The 20,000-nt window shown below is 37.8% G+C and overlaps 1 protein-coding gene across 1 annotated transcript in view; it reads left to right on the forward strand.

Annotated features, from left to right (window-relative positions):
• LOC144980664 (uncharacterized) overlaps window positions 1-20,000 on the forward strand; it is a 74,396-nt gene that overhangs the window by 28,563 nt on the left and 25,833 nt on the right. The window contains exons 10-17 of the mRNA XM_078928343.1: window positions 1-52; window positions 4,729-4,875; window positions 10,268-10,330; window positions 12,388-12,486; window positions 13,998-14,148; window positions 14,663-14,785; window positions 14,909-15,013; window positions 18,237-18,437. The exon at window positions 1-52 is cut by the window's left edge and continues 29 nt beyond it. Of these exons, the coding sequence (XP_078784469.1) occupies window positions 1-52; window positions 4,729-4,875; window positions 10,268-10,330; window positions 12,388-12,486; window positions 13,998-14,148; window positions 14,663-14,785; window positions 14,909-15,013; window positions 18,237-18,437 (941 nt within the window). The remainder of the gene's footprint in view (window positions 53-4,728; window positions 4,876-10,267; window positions 10,331-12,387; window positions 12,487-13,997; window positions 14,149-14,662; window positions 14,786-14,908; window positions 15,014-18,236; window positions 18,438-20,000) is intronic.

Consider the following 20,000-nt stretch of genomic DNA (forward strand, 5'->3'; position numbering starts at 1 on the left):
AGAGAAAGGAGATAGAGGAAAAGAATCCACCTTGATTAATAAAGGAGAATCGGTAAGATCCATACCCCCCCCCCCCCCCCCCCCGTCCAATTTCCACGCTGTCAACCCCTAAACAATGTTCCTCCTGTCACAAGTTATACTGTCAGGTTCTAAATTCATTGGAAGTGTGTTTGTAACCAGTCCTTCGGAAGACTAATAATGAATAGGTTACACCTTGAATCATACGGTGGCATTACTATTTTAGAAGCAGAATGCATAGGAAGATTCTTAGGATTACGGGGCATAGAAAGCGAGGTTGGATGACTTTTATTGACTACCAGCTTATAGTTAGACTATAAAATCGGATGCCATCACTTTCAAACCAGAGTTTCAATTACACAATGTATGTGTCCAGTCTTCCGGAGGAGTGGTTTTACACCTCCAATGAGACTGGAACCAGTTTTTTAAAAAACACACACACATTTGTGTTACCTATTGCTTAACTCACTCAATCCTAGAGATTTTTGCTACGTTTCAAAATGGGAAAAAATGTATTAAAAATGAGAGCATGTACATAGATAGTTATATTCAACTACCAGTAACATGCAAAACCTAAAAATATAATAAATAGGCATGGGGTAAAAGTAACCCCGGGTATACTACGGATATAGTCGGTGTTCGGGTTGAGTGAGTTAAGAACTTCGTAAGTAGAAGAGTTATTATCTGTATTGTGAACCACATTATAATACGTATTTATTCAAAATGATTCATCAACTGTCAATTGACCACAACTCAGTAAGTAACAAAGAAACACAGCTGGCGTACACATAACATTATAAAATAAAGCTAAAATGCAGACCAATTAACTTTGCGGCGTTTGTGTGTGTTGAACCCGTGACCTCAAGAAGTCAGGGAGAGAAGGCTCTAATAAGACTAGGGTTAGAAGCGATCTTTTTGGGATCGTGGATAGCTCATACGGGAGAGTCACGCTCTCCCCGGCCAGGCGGAATTGTCGTATCAGTAAGGTCGCGGGTAAGAGCCCCCATCGCCGATCGAAATTTTTATTCTCTATTGTCTTCTGGCACTTTTCTACTCACCAGTTTTTTTTTAAATATCACACATTTGTGTTATCTCTTGCTTAAGAACTTCGTAAGTAGAAGAGTTATTTCCTGTATTGGGAACCACAATATAAATACAGATTTATTCAAAATGATTCATAAACTGTCAATGGGCCACAGCTGAGTAAGTAACAAAGATATCTAGCTCTTACCTAAGAGGAGAGGAGAGGAGAGCAAGGAGGAAAGAGAGGCAGCAGATCCAAATATCAAACACACAGTCAAACTACGTGTGCAGAAACTGCGGTAGAGACTGCCGTGCAAGGATTGGTCTGCTGAGTCATGCCCGTCGTTGCTCTCAACAAGACTGATGAGACTAAAGCCAAACAGGGCGCCAACCATCATCTCTCAAGACGGAAGGATGCCTACCTACCTACCTAAGATGAGAGAAATGCTTGGATGTCAACGATTTGAAAACGAGGACCAGATTCAAGAAGCGACGAGGACTGCAATCATGGCCATGCTATGGACAAACTGCCACTGGCCACCATCTTTGACCGTTTGGTATTCCAAATGCAGACGTGTGTGAAGTGAAAAAAATAAGCTTTATATAGCGCAATATCCACTAAATGTGCTCAAAGCGATGTACAAGGGGTCCCTGGTCAACAGCAACATTTAACATGTAGGACGGGACATGACGCTTGTTAGGCGATATTACAATTTTTCGGACAAAGACGATGCTGTTAACGAACATGTACTCATTTTACACATGAGTACGGTGAGAGAATGTGAGTAAAGAGCCTTTTCCCAGGACTCAACTATGCGCCGAGTGCGAGGCTCGAACCCAGGACCTTCCGATCCGAAAGCGAGTGTCATACCACTCGATCACATAGCCGTTTTATGAACTTAACGGTTCTTGTGTTGAATTTGTAATTAATTAAAGTTTAATTTGAAACCAAATACAAGATTATTTATAATAATATTATGCGAGTAGAGCATGATAAGGAAACTTAATTCTGAAACATACCTCGTACTTCCAATGTCTCGTTTTATAAACAAGACAAGCGATGTTGAGCGTTGTCAATGACCTGATGGGTCTAGTCCCTGTGTTATGTTCTTAGGGTACAAACATTTACAGACATTAACTCATTTGACTGAGGTCTGAATAAGGTCATGGCTGTGGCCAACGGTGGTTGTAGTGGGAATGCAATTACAAAAAACAAATCTAACAATTGACGTTTAATGTATGAAATGGAAATTTAGTTCCATCAGACCAGCTGAGAGAATAAATGAGTCATGGTGGTATGAGTTCTTTATCCCTGAAAATGCCCACTGTGTCATATTTGTCGCTCATGTAATTTAAAAGTATTAAAATTAAGATTATGAACATTGTTTTATGTCGTAACGTTTTATACATTTCAAGTTTCCTCAGACTGCCTAATATACGGAGAGACTACTTGGGGGCTTTTCAGAGCTCTTAAATCACCATCCCCAGCATATATATATATATATATATATATATATGTATATATCTCCCCCCCCTCTCTCTCTCTCTCTTTCCCTCTCCATCTCTCGCTCACACACATACACACTCAAACATTCCCTCATCTCTCTCTCTCTCTCACTCTCTCTCTCTCTCTCTCTCTCTCTCTCTCTCTCTCTCGTTTCCCTACGTCAACCTAGTGTGTCCTGTTGGCACTTGCACCTTATAATACCTAAATTTTAACCACTACGCTTTTTCATCATGATGCCATTCATATATAAATTCATTCATCCAAACATCCATCCATTTAATCACCCAACCAATCATCTATCCATCCATGCATCCATCAAGCTATCCATCAATACAATCCTCAATCCACCCATCCATCCAACAATTCATACAGTCATCGACCCACCAATTCAATGGCATCTAGTTATACATTCTTTATAAAATCATGGATAAACCAACCAAGTAAACATTCAACCAATCAAACAATCAGCAAACTAATCGAACAACCAACCAATCAAAGAATCAACCAACCAATCAATCAAACAATAAACCAACCAACCAATCAAACAATAAACCAAGCAACCAATCAAAAAATCAACTAGCCAATCAAACAATTAACCAACCATTTAAAAAATCATCAAACAATCACCAACCAAACATATACCAACCAATCCAACAATCAACCAATAAAACAATCAACCAATCAAACAATCAACCAACCAATAAAACAAGCAACTAGCCAATCAAACAATCAACCAACCAATAAAACAATCGACCGATAAAGCAATCAATCAACTGATCAAACAACCAACCATCCAATCAAACAATCAACCAACTTATCAATCAAGCAATTAAACAACGATACAATCAAACAATCAACAATCAAACCATCAACCAACAAACCAACCATTCAACGAATCAAGAAATCTAAAAAAGCAATCAATCAATAAAACAACCCACCTAACAATAACCAACCGCTAAAACAACCAAAGAACCAATAAAACAATCAACCAACAAATCAAACAATCAACCAACAAATCAAACAATCAACCAACAAATCAAACAATCAACCAACAAATCAAACAATCAACCAACAAATCAAACAATCAACCAACAAATCAAACAATCAACCAACAAATCAAACAATCAACCAACAAATCATACAATCAACCAACAAATCAAACAATCAACCAGCAAATCAAACAATCAACCAACAAATCAAACAATCAACCAACCAATCAAACAATCAACCAACAAATCAAACAATCAACCAACAAATCAAACAATCAACCAACCAACCAATCAGACAACCAACCAATCAAACAATCAACCAATCAATTGAACAATCAACCAATCCAATAATCGACCAACCAACCAACCAATCAACTAACCAACCAATCAAACAATCAACCAACCAACCAATCAAACCGTCAACCTATCAAACAATCAAGCAATAAATTAATCAACCAATCAATCAATCAATCAACCATCCAATCAGCCGGTATTGAGTCAGTTCTCTTACTCTAAATCCAACCATTCACTCGTACTCCCTCTTATTCACTCACCAGCCCACCGATCAATCATTTTCAGCTCCTCCACCAATCAACTGTCCATCCATCCATCAACTCACCCATCAATCAATCTATCAATCCATACTTCTATCCACTCATCCATCCATCCATCCATCTATCTATCACTCTATTCATCTATCCACCCATCCATCCATTCACTCATCCGTCCTTCCATCTATCAATCCATACCTTTATCCACTCATCCATCCACTCATCCATCCATCCATCTATCCATTCAAACATCTATTCACCCATCCATCCACTTATCCATCCATCCATACACCTATTCACTCATCTGTCCATCTATCCATCCATCCATCAATCCATCTACTTATCCATCCATCTTGTCATCCATCCCTTCATTCCACCGATCCATCCATTCATGTGTCTATTCCAGTTTGACAAAAAGGATTCAGAGAACGTTCTGATGTGGTCGGAGTCGTCGACCAATCAGATCCATCGAAAAAGGTCAGAAGGGAAACTCTGGGTTCAAGGGTTTCAAAGGACCAATCGGGGATTGAGACGAACTCAGCGATCCCGGTCTACCAGTGAGTGGGGAATATAATATTATTATTTCGAATATGAACTTCTTCATATCCTTGTCCCATCCAATATTTTACATACTCCGCAGGGCATAAAAGGTTTTAAAGGAGAGCGTGGAGAGCCTGGAGTGGGAAATTGTGTTGATTATAAAACCGTGATGAAAGGAGAGAAGGGTGATAAAGGATCAATTGGAGCAACTGGTGACGTTGGGGACAGGGGCCTCAATGGCCCCAATGTAAGTCAGTAGTAGTACATGCAACGTTATACTATGCTTGAGCTGTGCAGCCGCTGTGTTAGAAATAATAATAATATAGCTTGCCTCCGCTTTGCAGCTTGTCTGATTTCTCTTCGGCTGATTGTATGAATGGTAGGACGTATCTATCTCTAGGAATCAGGGTTGCCAATTTGGCAGATTTTCTGCCAAATGTCCTTTTTTTCGCAGAATTTGAAGTCGTCTGGAAGAAAAAAAAAACGGTTTGGCAATTTGGCAGATAGTTGGCAGATTTTATTTTCCGAGGCCTAGGAATAAACGCTTTTACTTTTATAGCACTAACATTGTCTCAATTAATTCTGTCTGATGATTTGATTGTGCCAAAACTACAAAATAGGTCTAATCACTTGGTTTGATTAACCAGATTTTTGTGGCAGGTTCACCGACATTTTCCTGCAAGGCCAGTTTAGTCAGCTATTTCGAGACCGCTTTTTTGTGGTTTCACTTTCAATTTCACGATTTTTTAAACTTGGGAAATGAAAAAAAAATTATGACATCGGCCTTGCGAAATTTTGTTTAACAAAACTGATAAGTTTTCAAAGGGGGTACTATAAATAGTACGGTTTGGCAGATTTTTGTGGTATTTGACAGATTTTAAAAATCCAGTTGGCAGAATGCCTGAAAATAATCTGGCAACCGTGCTAGGAATAGTGTTGCCAACATATATGGATTTACCTGATTTAGACGGAGCTGTGTAAATCAAATTACTCTTTGTAATTCAAATAACTCCTTGTCAGAGAACAATTTTATCACTATCTCAAGAATTTAAACACTAAAATAAAAGAAAATAAATAAAAAGACCAAAAATATAAACGACTAAATGTGTATTCGGTTCATTGTAGGCATTTTGTGTCCATAGTTATTGGGACGCTGTGATTAATTTTCACCCTTTACACGAGAATAACTTATATTAATTAAGTTTCGCTCATTTACAATACGACTTGGCAGATTTGTATGGTTTATAAAAGTGACTAAAACCTTCGTCAGCGTTCTGTAGTTCCCAAGTAAGAAATACGCTGAAAAAGTCCCTCCATATGCAGACAAGATTTATATGATCCTGAGAAAAGCTAGTTTTCTGGGGATGATTCTTTTCTGCAGCTTTCATGTTTTGCTTTGTCTGGCAATATGTCATACACAGATTTTAATCTTGCACCCGTCGTGCCTCCACCCATATTTTTCCTATCCTATTCATCGATCACTCTCACCACTCTTCGTCTTTGTAAATAAACCAGTAAAAGATAATGCATTTTCACTGCTAATCTTCACCTCGCACGTGCAAGAACTTGTATTGAGTTGTTTCACCGTACCTTGTTACATCACTTGAATAATGAAAACAAAGGGGGGTAATACGCAACAATGTGACGCTTTTTTGTTGTTGACACTTTAAATATATCTAAAATTTTCTTCTAATCTCGAATATTTTGAAAATTATATTTACTCTTTTGATATTTTTATATCTACTGAGTTTAACTATGATTTTATAGAACATTGTACAGCCGGCGTTTTATAATACACTTTTTGACCAATAATATTGAAATTTCGTATTCTCGGAGATAACCCTCTCATTCATCCGTACAAACTTCAATAACAGGTCAACATTTGTATAATACACATCACTAAGTCTGCATTCTGCGCGGAAATTTCTATAAACCTAACAAATAAAATTGTTACTAATTAAGAGGGTCATTAAATAGGATGGCCTGGGTCTAAAAAAATATTCTGCGCGGAAATTTCAGTTTTGACGTCGTAGGCTATTTGGAACTAAAAATATAAAGAGAGAAATAAAATAATCTGACGACTGTGACTTCCGTAAAAAACAAGTTGTGGCAAGGTCAATCTGAGCTCATTAAACAATGGTATGTGTCAGTGCATGTCATAATCAGTCGGAAGGTGAAAATTTTGGATTTGCATTTTTGCATTCTCTGAAAGAATATGTTCACCAGAGCATTTTAATCTTTATTTGAAGTAAACCGGATGATTTTCATGAAGTTATGGTCAGATGTAAGGGAAAGGCATCCAGCAAATTTTCTCAAATTTCATACTTTTTCAACTTGACTAGCTGTAAAAATATTTAGAAGTGAAATTAGGCTTGATTTAATAATTTATGGAAAAAACTCATTATTGATAAAAATTGACCTTCTAACTAAACTTAGCATTATCTCAGTTTACCATCCGACTGCTTATGTCATTGACTGTAACATATAAGAATACAATATAATCATTCATGTTGTGTTTGTGCCCTTCTCTTTCAAATAATTAACCTATCATGATTGCTTTGTCTATTTCGTTGCAATTAAGCGATTATACTCATCCCATACATTATTTTCTACTTTCAGAGTAAAGCATTCTATTATAAAAACAGGAATATTCTATTTCATTCTACAAATATAAAGAAAGTGAAATATTAATCATGAATTCATACTTTAATCTTAAATGTGTAAATCTAATATCAACGAAAAAAAATTTATATTGATTACTCAAAGGCATTTGAGTCTATCGAACAAAAAAGTAACTTCAAAAGAATTTCCATATGTTACTATCATTTTCAGAAAAAAAGATTGAAAGTGTTTAAGATAAACCTGTCTCACTAAATTTATATTTAGAATTCAAATAATCTATTCTTCACATAGATAAGTTAAACAATATGAGTCAGTCACAACATTGTATCCTCACTTATTTAAGTTATCTTTTGCGCTATAATTTTTGATTGATAACAGTCATAGTATTTTACTTCAGAAATAAATTAAAACTTTTCTATAATGTTGATATCAAAGAGTTCAATACATTTTTAGAAATCTGCATTTCAAAATCATATCTGTAAATCACAAGCTATATATTTGTTTTGAAATGAATTGAAATGATAAATAAACGAAGTACTCACTTCATCATCCATCAAATGTGCTTATGAATGACAATAATATATATATGTGCTAATTTTAATTAATCACATGTACCGCTTATACTAATTGCCATCATGTCAATGCCTTCGATGTGGAGTACAATTTTCTGCTTTATTGTTACATTTTATATATCGCAGTACTCTTTTTTTGTACCCTTAATGTATCTTACCTCATCGTTGCTCTCTTTCCCACTCATTTCTTTAATAATATTGTATATATTTCATCACAGCAGCCATTTCTCCATAATCATATTAATTTTAAAAAATATATATTTTCCTCACTCGCGTTTCTTATAATGTTGGTTTATTTCTTTTGAAATTTCTTGCAACCACTTCTTGTTTAACTTTGCAAGTGGTGTAAATACAATACTAAACTCTTCAGAGGGCCGGGGAGCTTTTAAATTTTTCACAGTTGGTTCAGTATAGCAGATGGAAAAATGATTGCGGTGGCTCTTTCGTTTTGAGTTGATGCTCAATTCGAGAAATGAATTTAAGTTGTTGTCTTTTACTGATTCTTCATCTTTTAAATATGATTTTCATGTGTTCAAGCGATTTCACATCTTTGTATAAAATCTCATGCTTAGCAGTGAGGTTATTATTCAATTCGTCAGTGCACATTTGCTAATCGCCATCTGCAAAATTGAGATTAGATAGCTCTACCAATTGGAACACCATACCCTTTCCTTTCCTTTCCTTTCCTTTCTGAGTGATATAAAATCTATATCAATGGTGAAAAATGAGGGTATAAAAATACAACCTTGTCTTACACCTGTCCTTTTGCTGAATTATTGTGTTCAAGTAGGGTATCGGTCCTTTTCAAATCTTACTTTATGGTGGGTGCCTTGACATATTGAAGACATGTGCTTTTTATTATTCTGATCATTTGTATGGTAATCGACATGCTGAGATGATAGACCCTTTTAGGTCAAAGGCCTTTCGAACATCTACTAAGTATTGGTAAAGGCACGTTGTAGTCAACATATTTTTCAATGATATAAATCAAAGTAGTCAAGTTTGGAACTGATTTACTCGTCTCTTAAACTCTCTCGAGTTCACTCTCATTCAAAATCAAACGAATATGTTCGATTTTCCATGCATATAAACTCGAAAGAGTTATAAAATCTTCTCCCTTGGAATTTTGCACGGTGCATCATATATGTCCATAATAATGGTTTCTTCATAAATACAAAGGTCATATATAGATGTGTGGTGGCACAGGATTTCTGATAAAATTGACCTGGCAAAAAAGCTGTGAGAAGGTAAGAGTCATTAAAATCGATCGATATTTGAAGGACGAGTTTTCTGGCCAAATTTTTAAACGAGATTTTTTCCAGAGTGCAGCAGGTAACAGGTTAAAGTCCATAATGTTTAGTAGTTTTGTCTTCATTAAGATCATTCCCATGCACTGATTAAAGTCCTTTGAAAAAAAAATTAATCTAGAATTTTCTTTTAATTTCAACTTTCAATGGCAGAATATGACCCATGACTTGTCAAAAACACGTAGACACGAGGCTTCTCTTCTTCTTCTTATTTCAGCTTATCCCCCATTTTGCAGGGTTGCCATAATTAATGCCACATCTCCACGCATCTCCGTTCAGCGCATCATCTTCCTCCAGGCCCAGTTCTTTCGTATCATCCTTTACCTTATCCCACCATCTAGTCTTTGGGCGTCCCTTTTTCCTCTTACCCGCTATTTGTAAGTCCAATTCTTTCCTTTCCACGTACTCCCTCTCTCGACTCTTTACATATCCGAACCATTTCAATCTATCTTCTCCCATCTTTATTGATACATTCTTCACTTCAGTCACCCTTCTAATTCGTTCATTTCTCACTTTATCTTTTCTTGTCCAGCCAAAAGACTATCTCAACATCCTCATTATGGGCTCATTTTTGTGATGGGATTACGTTTAAACCAACTCAAAATATTGTCCATCATAACTATGTTAAATCAAGCCCATAAATCCATTCGATCATCTGACCTGCAAATATATACACGTGGGTCCTGAGAAATACTCATTATAATAAAAGTCTTTAACAGTCGTGACGTCACTTCCCTCGTAATGATGCACAGTAACATAGTAACTGGTTCATAACTATCGGAATAATGGCTGACGCCCTTATGAAATACTTCTCCTACGAGTATAATAATGTATCCAGAGGAGAAAAACATTATGAATCTAATCACGTTTTGACTTTTATACATTCTGATCACATTACATGTGAAAAAATTCTAGTCAGCATGAAGAATAAAAAAGTAGGTACCAATTTTCTTTGTTTAGAACCAAGCTCTTGGTTGCTGGGCGGACGTGACATAAGACTATTGCATCCAATTGTTGAATTTGACTCTAATAATATGACCAGATTGTCTATTTCATTAATTGCTTTTTTTTTCTTCTCCCGCCCCCCCCCCTCCCCCGCTCCCCCTTCAACCAATGCCTCACCATTTCCTATTTTTAGGGAAAGAATGGAGAACCTGGAGAGCCTGGCTATCCAGGCTTGCCGGGACCTCCTGGACGCAGGGTAAGTGTGTCGCTTCGTAGTCTTAGGGCTAACCCAACAAAAAATATATTTTTTACACTTAATCTCTCTACAGAACAAGTTAATGTTCTTATTAATTGTGACCCATCGTCGTATTATGTCGAACGAACATTTTGCATAAAAGCCGAATTAAATGTTAAACTGGTCAAAAATATAAATTGTTGGCATCAGCACCCTAAAATATAGTGTCCATTCTCCTCAATAAAACACAAAAACACAACACAAGTCTGATATTTCTAGCTATAAATTCAATTTTCAACATCTTTACCATCCCGACTTAATACCGTTTTGGGGCGAAGGGTCATAGTTAAACAAAGATCATTCTTCAAAGTTTGTGACGTACAAAATAAATCTGAATAAGAAAACAAATGTATTGTGTCGTAACAAATGTGACGATTTTGCTTCAGGTTGGAAGAAGAGGGTTATGGGGCAACGTACTCAATTTGATGAGACAGTGTGAGTAGAGAGCCTTTTCTTCGCGCCGCTAAGAGCTGGACTCGAACCCAGGGGCTTAACGATCCGAAGGCGAGTGTCAAAACCATCAGGACTAGCCCACACCGGAGACTGACTCCGACGACCCGGCACTACCGTCCTCTGTCGTCTTCCGGATAAAGACTTCGGGCATGGACAAAATACTAAGAATAAAGAGAAGAGAATAAAAAGGAGCTTTGGGAATATTATTTATGCGGCCATGTGGTCTTGCGGCATGACACTCGCTTTCGGATCACAAGGTCCTGGGTTCGAGCCTCGCCCGGCGCATAGTTGAGTCCTTTACTTCGTTCTATCTATACTGAAAAGACGTGTCGATTACCTCTCTGTCGTCAATCATTAAAAAAAAAACAACTAATTATTAATTTGTTTTTCATTGGGTTCGTTGTTGTTATTGTTGGCTGTAGAGGGTGCTTTTTAAAGCCCGAAACGTCCCGTGTTTGATATTTTTTTCTATTTTGAAGTTGTTATATTCATTTTTGTATTTTACATTTTACAGTCCACAGCTTCTAGATCAGTAGCGTATTATGACTTTGACTTAATAAGTGAAAATGACAATTAAATTTTTTTTTTTTTAATTGAGCTTTATATACCGCAATATCCACTGAAATGTGCTCAAAGCGCTTTACAAGGGGTCCCTGGTCAACAGAAACATTTAACATGTAGGACGGGACATGGCGCCTGTCAGGCGATATTACAATTTTTCGGACAAAGACAACGCTGTTAACAGCCAGGTACTCATTTTACACCTGAGTATGGTGAGAGAATGTGAGTAAAGAGCCTTTTCCAAGGACTCAACTATGCGCCGAGCGCGAGGCTCGAACCCAGGACCTTCCGATCCGAAAGCGAGTGTCATACCACTAGACCACATAGCCGCACAATTAATCAGATTAGACGCTAACTTGGGACAACTTGTCCGTGTCAGATTGTTTTTCTATAATATGTGACCCCTCGTTTCAAAACGGTATTAAGTCGGGATGATTAAGATGCTGAAAATGGAATTTGTAGTCAGAAATATCATGCTCAAGTTGAGTTTATATGTTTTATAAAGGAGAAGGAATATCATATTTTACTGTGCTAAATACCAACCTTTTATATTTTTGACCAGTTTAACTTTAATTTGACTTTTTAGCATCTGGTCCATCCCGTTTTGAGACGTTGGGTCACATATTTTCATGGGTTAATAAGAACAGTTTATAGCAACAACAACAACAAGAACAATAAATATAAAGAAAACTATGTCTTTTAAATATCCTGCATAGAATATATCGTTGACTATTTGAGTTGTGAAATTTAATTCACGAAAATTCCCCTATGAAATGTATATCTAATTAAATTGAATATTGTGAAGCGCGTTGCGAAGAATATTTACTTATCTATCTATTTGACTCTCTCTCTCTCTCTCTCTCTCTCTCTCTCTCTCTAAATATATATGTATCTCCCTCGCTCTCGCTCTCTCTCTCTCTCTCTACTCTCTACTCTCTCTCTCTCTTTCTCTCTCTCTCTCTCTCTCTCTCTCTCTCTTTCTCTCTCTTTCTCTCGTGGTGCAGGGCAAGCGTGGTAAAGACGGAGTTCAGGGCGAATACGGAGGAAAAGGAATGACTGGAGACAAAGGTTATCCTGGAGAGATTGGACACAATGGACAAAAGGTGGGTAATCCTGGATGGAATTATAAACCAGTTATGTCCCTTGGGTCAGAGATTGGATACAATGGACAAAAGGTAGGGAATCCCGGATGGAATTATTAAACGGTTATGTCCCTTGGGCCAGAGATTGGATACAATGGACAAAAGGTAAGTAATCCTGGATGGCATTATTAACCGGTCATGCCCTTGGGTCAGAGATTGGATACAATGGACAAAAGGTGGGTAATCCTGGATGGAATTATTAACCGGTCATGCCCTTGGGTCAGAGATTGGATACAATGGACAAACGGTGGGTAATCCTGGATGGAATTATTAACCGGTCATGCCCTTGGGTCAGAGATTGGATACAATGGACAAAAGGTGGGTAATCCTGGATGGCATTATTAACCAGTTATGTCCCTTGGGTCAGAGATTGGATACAATGGATAAAGGGTAAGTAATCCTGGATGGCATTATTAACCGGTTATGTCCCTTGGGTCAGAGATTGGATACAATAGACAAAAGGTGGGTAATCCTGGATGGAATTATTGACCGGTTATGTCCCTTGGGCCAGAGATTGGATACAAATACAATGGACAAAAGGTAGGTAATCCTGGATGAAAATTAATTCAGAAAAGTGAATGGAGCAGGCACTTATGTTGATGATAACAAGAAATTAAGTGAGTAGGAAAATGCCAGAAGACAATAGAGAATAAAAATGTCGCGGCGGCGATGGGGGCTAGAGGTCGCGTGTTCGAGACCCCATCACCGCCGCGCAATTTTTATTCTCTATTGTCTTCTGGCACTTTCTAACTCATTCCATTTCTTGTAATCCTGGATGGCTTAATTAACCGGTTATGTCCCTTGGGTGAGAGATTTAAATGAAGCCCACGCTATCGACTTGCTTTTGAATTCCATTTGACTTGTTTCCTTTGTCACAACGGATTCATCTTAGTTTTCAACATTTCACATTATTCACATTATTTAGAAGAAGAAGAAACAGAAGAAGAAGAAGAAGAAGAAGAAGAAGAAGAAGAAGAAGAAGAAGAAGAAGAAGAAGAAGAAGAAGAAGAAGAAGAAGAAGAAGAAGAAGAAGAAGAAGAAGAAGAAGAAGAAGAAGAAGAAGAAGAAGAAAAGAAGAAGAAGTAGTAGTAGTAGTAGAAGAAGAAGAAAAAGAAGAAGAAGAGAAGAAGAAGAAGAAGAAGAAGAAGAAGAAGAAGAAGAAGAAGAAGAAGAAGAAAGAAAGAAAAAGAAGAAGAAGAAGAAGAAGAAGAAGAAGAAGAAGAAGAAGAAGAAGAAGAAGAAGAAGAAGAAGAAGAAGAAGAAGAAGAAGAAGAAGAAGAAGAAGAAGAAGAAGGAGAAGAAGAAGACGAAGAAGAAGAAGAAGAAGAAGAAGAAGAAGAAGAAGAAGAAGAAGAAGAAGAAGAAGAAGAAGAAGAAGAAGCTGCCTTTTCTTAGAATTGACTTTGAGGACAGATTTTCCCTAGGGAATGAATGAAAGAAATTTCATCTCATTTATTTTTATTTCATGACAGGGAATGACAGGAGAAAAAGGTTTCCAAGGACTTAGAGGGCCTCAAGGTACCCCTGGACCAGACGGAGAGTACCTGGACACAGAAATAGGCACCCCTGGACCCAGGGGTAGAAATGGACTTCCTGGAGATGTAGGTTTCCAAGGAAGCAAAGGTCAGTATAGTAACTATTTTTCTGTCGGACACAAACACACACACACACACACACACACACAAATACTCACGGACACACACATAAACACTTTCTCTATCTCTCTGTGTTTGTATTTGTCTATCTCTCTCTATCTTTCTCTCTCACTCCCCCCTGTCTCTATCTCCCCCCCCCCCACCCCTCTTTCTCTTTCCCTCTTATTCGATTGAACCAGTCTACATCTTTTACTTCAATTCTCCATCTCTCTTTCTCTATATGATTGAGTAAGTGTTTGGCCCGTGTGTGTATGAGGGGGGGGGGGGTGCGTGTGTGTAAGTGTGTCTGTCTGTCTGTCTCTCTCTCTCTCTCTCTCTCTCTCTCTCTCTCTTCCTCTCTCTCTCCCTCCCTCCATCTTATATACCTCTTTCTCCCTCTCTCTCTCTACTTCTATCTCTATCTCCCCCCCCCCCTCTCTCTCCACCTCTCTCTATCACACCCATTTTTCTGATTACGTGTGTATTTTCTATGAACATTCTAGGTTTTCCTGGAGAGATTGGCGATCCAGGACCCAGAGGAGACCAAGGTTTCCCTGGACGACAGGGAATCCCAGGAGCCCAAGGAGAACCAGGCTACAGTATTAAAGGAGATGTGGGAGACCAAGGTACGGAGGTTGCCGTCGTCGTTGTTATTGTCGTCGTCATCATCATCACGATCATCATCATCATCATCATCATCATCATCATCGTCGTCAAACTATCTTCTAATCTTATTATTCTTTTCACAGGTATTTTGGGAGAGGATGGTCATGATGGAACCCCAGGACTCGAAGGTCAACAGGGTGACCCCGGCATGCCAGGCGCCCCAGGAGATGACGTCGTCGGTCCTAAAGGTACGCCATGGTATTGATGCTGTACGTTTAGCAAAAAAGACCCGCAACACACGCCAGCCGGATATCAAATACCAACCCAAAAAAACTATGTGTAACTTTAAAAAGTTATTTATGATTATTAGAATTTAGTGATAGCTAACTACTCATAAAAATGGCTGGCGAAAAACAATAACAATAACGAGCTTAATGACGTCAATTTCGTTCCTTCTATATGCTAACCCATCGTCTCATCGATCTCAGTCCCTTTGCTTGTGAAGCGAGTGCTCTACCAACTGAGCTAACGAGACCCCTAATTTGGCTAAAACAAGGAAATTTAATAAATGTGACCCTTCGTCTCGAAACGGTATTATGTCGGGTTGAATTGGACCCCGAAAAGTGACTTTAGAATTAAATTGAAAGTAAATACCAATTTTTTGAGCTTTTGCATTGTGAGAAATTGTCTTCATTCTCTTACATAACAAATCGAAACAAATCTCAAGTTTCATGTTTTTGTCCATAAATTCATGTTTTTGCACCCGGGTCATCACGACATAATACCGTTTAGAGACGGTGGGTCATAAATTATTTCGGTTATCAGACCTGCAAGTATGTGTACGTATGTTGGCGTGAACCGGATGTCCAAAAAGAGAATTTAAACTTAAAATGGTCTGAGAAGTAAATTTCTTAACGTTTAATCTGTAGGAAACTACATTCAATAATAAAGTTAAAAAGTAAAAAAAAACCAGGAATTAGCCCGTCCTTACCATCCATATGAAAATCATCACATTTGTTACGATGCAGCCACCATTTTTGTAATTCTAATCTCTTTTGTACATCATATTTGAAGAAAAATGTTTGCTATAGTTAAAGTATATTAACACTGTGTTGAAGTAATATATATGTATAGGGAATGAGATTAGCGGAAGAGTAGCGTCCCTTGATTGGACGTCACCTTACAGAGAGAACGTCAAAATGGTTTTGCGCATGCGTCTCTCTCGTCCTCGCTTTCGGTGAAGTGTCTCATGCCGCACAACCAACATGACGTTCTCTCTCTAATAACTTTTCCGCTCGTGACTTCTAATCAAGGGACGCTACTCTTCCGCTAATCTCATTCCCTATAGCAAGAACAAACAGATTTTGTGTTTGAGTGAAATAAATCTATTTTTGTATAGGTTGGGTGTGAAGTTTTGGGGACAGTCCTGAAAATAGCCTGTAAGGAGAGAGTTAAACCCAAGAGTCACAATGATGGCTATACATTTATTTAATGTTTCTAAATCACCCGGGCATTATAACGTATTGAGGCGAAGGGTCACATATTATGTGCTCAACCTTCTCAAAACTGTATAATGTTTGTACTAGGGATGGGCCTTAATCGATACTGAACTGTATCGTGCACTCTATCGAATAAAAAAAATTCAACATCGAATAACATATGTGACCAAACGTCTCAAAACAGTATTATGTCAGGATGGACCAGATGCCATAAACTCAAATTAACGTTAAACCGGCCAAAAGTATGAATTATTGGTATTTAGCATTCTAAAATATGATATTCATTCTCCTCAATAAAAAATATAAACTCAACTTAAGTCTGATTATTTTGGCCAGAAATTCAATTTTCAGCAACCTAATCATTCCGACTTAATACCGTTTTGAGACGAGGGGTCACTTTTTCGATACTAGCTAAAATTGTAAGGGAAATGATAACAATGGGCATACAGCGTACTACTTACTGGTCACGAGATCAGACTAGGTTGGGTCAAAAAAATAAATAAATGAGCTTTATATAGCGCAATATCCACTAAATGTGTTCAAAACGCTTTAAAGGGGTCCCTGGTCAACAGCAACATTTAACATGTAGGACGGGACATGACGCCTGTTAGGCGATATTACAATTTTTCGGACAAAGACAACATCGTTAACGGCCAGGTACTTATCTTACACCTGAGTACGGCGAGAGAATGTGAGTAAAGAGCCTTTTCCAAGGACTCAACTATGCGCCGAGCGCGAGGCTCGAACCCAGGACCTTCCGATCCGAAAGCGAGTGTCATACCACTAGACCACATAACCGCACGACAACTGTCAGCTTGCCACAGACTTTTTAGTAAGGTAGGAGTCTGCATTGTCGATGGAGTTGTTCATTTTAATATTCTTCCATTTAAACACTTTATTTTACCTTTGTTAATAAAAGAGTTACTTTTTTTTGCTTTTATTGACACTATGGATCCTTGATTTGGCTATGAATTTGTTTGTTTTTTGTTGTTGTTTTTTTTCACTCAAAAATGATGATTTATATTGCATAGTGCCCAGAGCTTGTGTTTTACACGAGAATGAGCGCTGTATAAATGTGTATTTTTATTATTCATAACAAATCCAAAGCAAGCCACAAATGGAATATCGATTAAGCTTTAAAAAGTATCGAATACTCACTTATTTCAAGCTTAATGTATCGAATAAGACCCATCCCTAGTTTGTATTCAGAAAATTGAATTAAAGTCTATATACTGTGAAGTATATCTGTGGTTATATCATCATCATCATCATCATCATCAGCATCATTGCCTTTTTCACCCTGGCTCAGGGTATAGGCCACAGACAAACAGTTTCCATCCTTCTCTATCCTGGGCTAACTTTTTGAAAAAATCTCATTCCATGTCTTATCACTTCTCTGTATATCAGCTTCTTTAATTCTTCTCCATGTTCCTTTCGGCTTTGTCTGTTGGATAAATTATTGTCTCTTTTGGATTGAGCTATCAATACAATAATGAACATTCTCTGTTTATCCCCGAAGGGGAAATTCGTCTTTATGGTCTATCCCAACAAAGGGAAGATTGGAATAAACAAAGCGTTAGCCGGAATTAATGGATGAAAAGTGAGATAGTGCGTGGGGGGACTAGCTCAAGACTACGCAGGGCAGTTGGGAGTCGAACTCCGTACCTACTGGCCAACGAAGCAAAAGGCACACTGGTTTGCCATAATGTTGCCAAATAGAGTAAACTTCAACCCTACTGCAAAGGTTTCATAAAAAATCTTGCTATTGTTTTTGTTTTAAGTATATATAAAAAGAATTTATAATAACTTTTGCTTCTTTTCTTTTCCGAAAAAATCCCCCAAAACAAAACAAAACAACTAAACAAAAAAAAAAAACCAACAAACAAACAAAATAAACAAACAAAAAAACAACCCATCAAAAACACGCATCCTCCCCTCTCCAAAAAAAAAAAAAAAAAATTAACAACAACAGGCGAACCAGGTCCTGCCGGTTTGAGTGGTGTCCCCGCATTGCGTGGTTATCCTGGTGACCCCGGAGACCGTGGTGTCAAAGGTTACCCAGGACGAGGTTTCGACGGCATCGGGCCTAAAGGTCAAGACGGGCTACCTGGAGACACCGGAGAGCCTGGTCTGCCTGGAGAAAACGGTTTACCTGGCGTGGATGGAGACCAAGGTGAGGTTTTGTTGTTGTTTGTTTTTAAGAGGTTTTACGGCGCTTGCGACACATTTAGGTCATTTCAGCGCCAGTAAAAAGGAAGAAAATGAGCGAGTAAAAAATATCTGGAATTACAAATAAAGGTACCCAGGAAAAAAGGGAAGAAAATAAGCGAGTGAAAAATAATTCTGGAATTACAAATACAGATACCCAGGAAAAAGTAGGAAAATGGAGACTGGTTCAAATAGGGATAAAATGCAGATTCTAAGAGCACACTATCAATGTACTTAGTTTGAGATCACCTAAAAGTCTCATTCAGACATCAGCACAAAATCCCACTGGGAGATATATACTCAAATGTTTACATTATAGATCCAAACAAAATAAATATAACAAATATAATATAACAGATGAATTACAAGGAAAAATAATGATTTCCAAAACTATAACTATAAATTTGACTTGTTAAGGTTTTCAAATAATTAGGCTATATTATAGTGTCGTTGGATAAAAGGGTGTTCATTCAGGGACAACAGGCACTTCGAAGTCATAAATTCGATGGAAAGTGCAATCATTTAGAGCGATCATGATTCATAAAAAAGTCATCATTTATAGCCATCAGGCCTCTTGAAAAAACGAATGCCTTCTTCGGATCATCGATCGAGAGTAAGATCAAAAAGGAGTCCCTCAAAGCCGTAAAGATTTTTTAAAAAAAAGGAAAGTAGTCTTTAGGGCCATTCACCCTTCAGAAAAGGGCTAAATACTTCACATCCTCAAGCCGATCTGTGGAAAAAGTAGTCCTTTAGTGTCATAAGGCCCGTCTGAAAAACGGGTACCTATTTCAGATCCTCAATATCAGTGAGAAAAAATAAGTAATTTAGAGCCATAAAGATCGTGGAAAAAGTACCAGTAGTCTTTTAGAGCTGTAATGTCCATGGGGAGAAAAACAGTACTTTCTTCAGACTCATGAATTCCTTGAGAAGAGTAATCATTGAGAATGAAATGGTCCATGATAGGTAGTGTAGCCATACGTCCCTGGGATAAATATGAGTACCTACTTCAGTCATAAGATGCATGAGAAAAAAATAAGTAATTTAGAGCAATAAAGATCGTGGAAAAAAGTACCAGTAGTCTTTTAGAGCTGTAATGTCCATGGGGAGAAAGAGAGTACTTTCTTCAGACTCGTTAATTCCTTGAGAAGAGTAATCGTTGAGAAATACGTGGTCCATGATAGGTAGTGTAGCCATACGTTCTTGTGAAAAATATGAGTACCTACTTCAGTCATAAGATGCATGAGAAAAAAATAACAATTTAGAGCAATAGTGTCTATGTAAAAAAGTTGTAGCAAAGAGCGTGTAGGTAACGATTGTTATGTTACCAAGAGCTTTCACTTCCCGTTTTTGGTGAAGCCACGCATCTTCCGTCTTCTACTCGTATTTTCTTCATTGTATCAGTAAGCCTAGCGCGCTTGATACACGCGGAGCACACCCACCTCGCTGTCTCGCCTGGCACGCGACAATAGCATTGCGGTTAAGAGAAGTGAGAGCTCTTGGTAACTACGTTACCCTACACACTCTTTGG

This window comes from Berghia stephanieae, chromosome 10, assembly GCF_034508935.2.
Source record: "Berghia stephanieae isolate SIO BIC M18660-M18661 chromosome 10, UCSD_Bste_1.3, whole genome shotgun sequence".
NCBI lineage: Eukaryota > Metazoa > Mollusca > Gastropoda > Nudibranchia > Aeolidiidae > Berghia > Berghia stephanieae.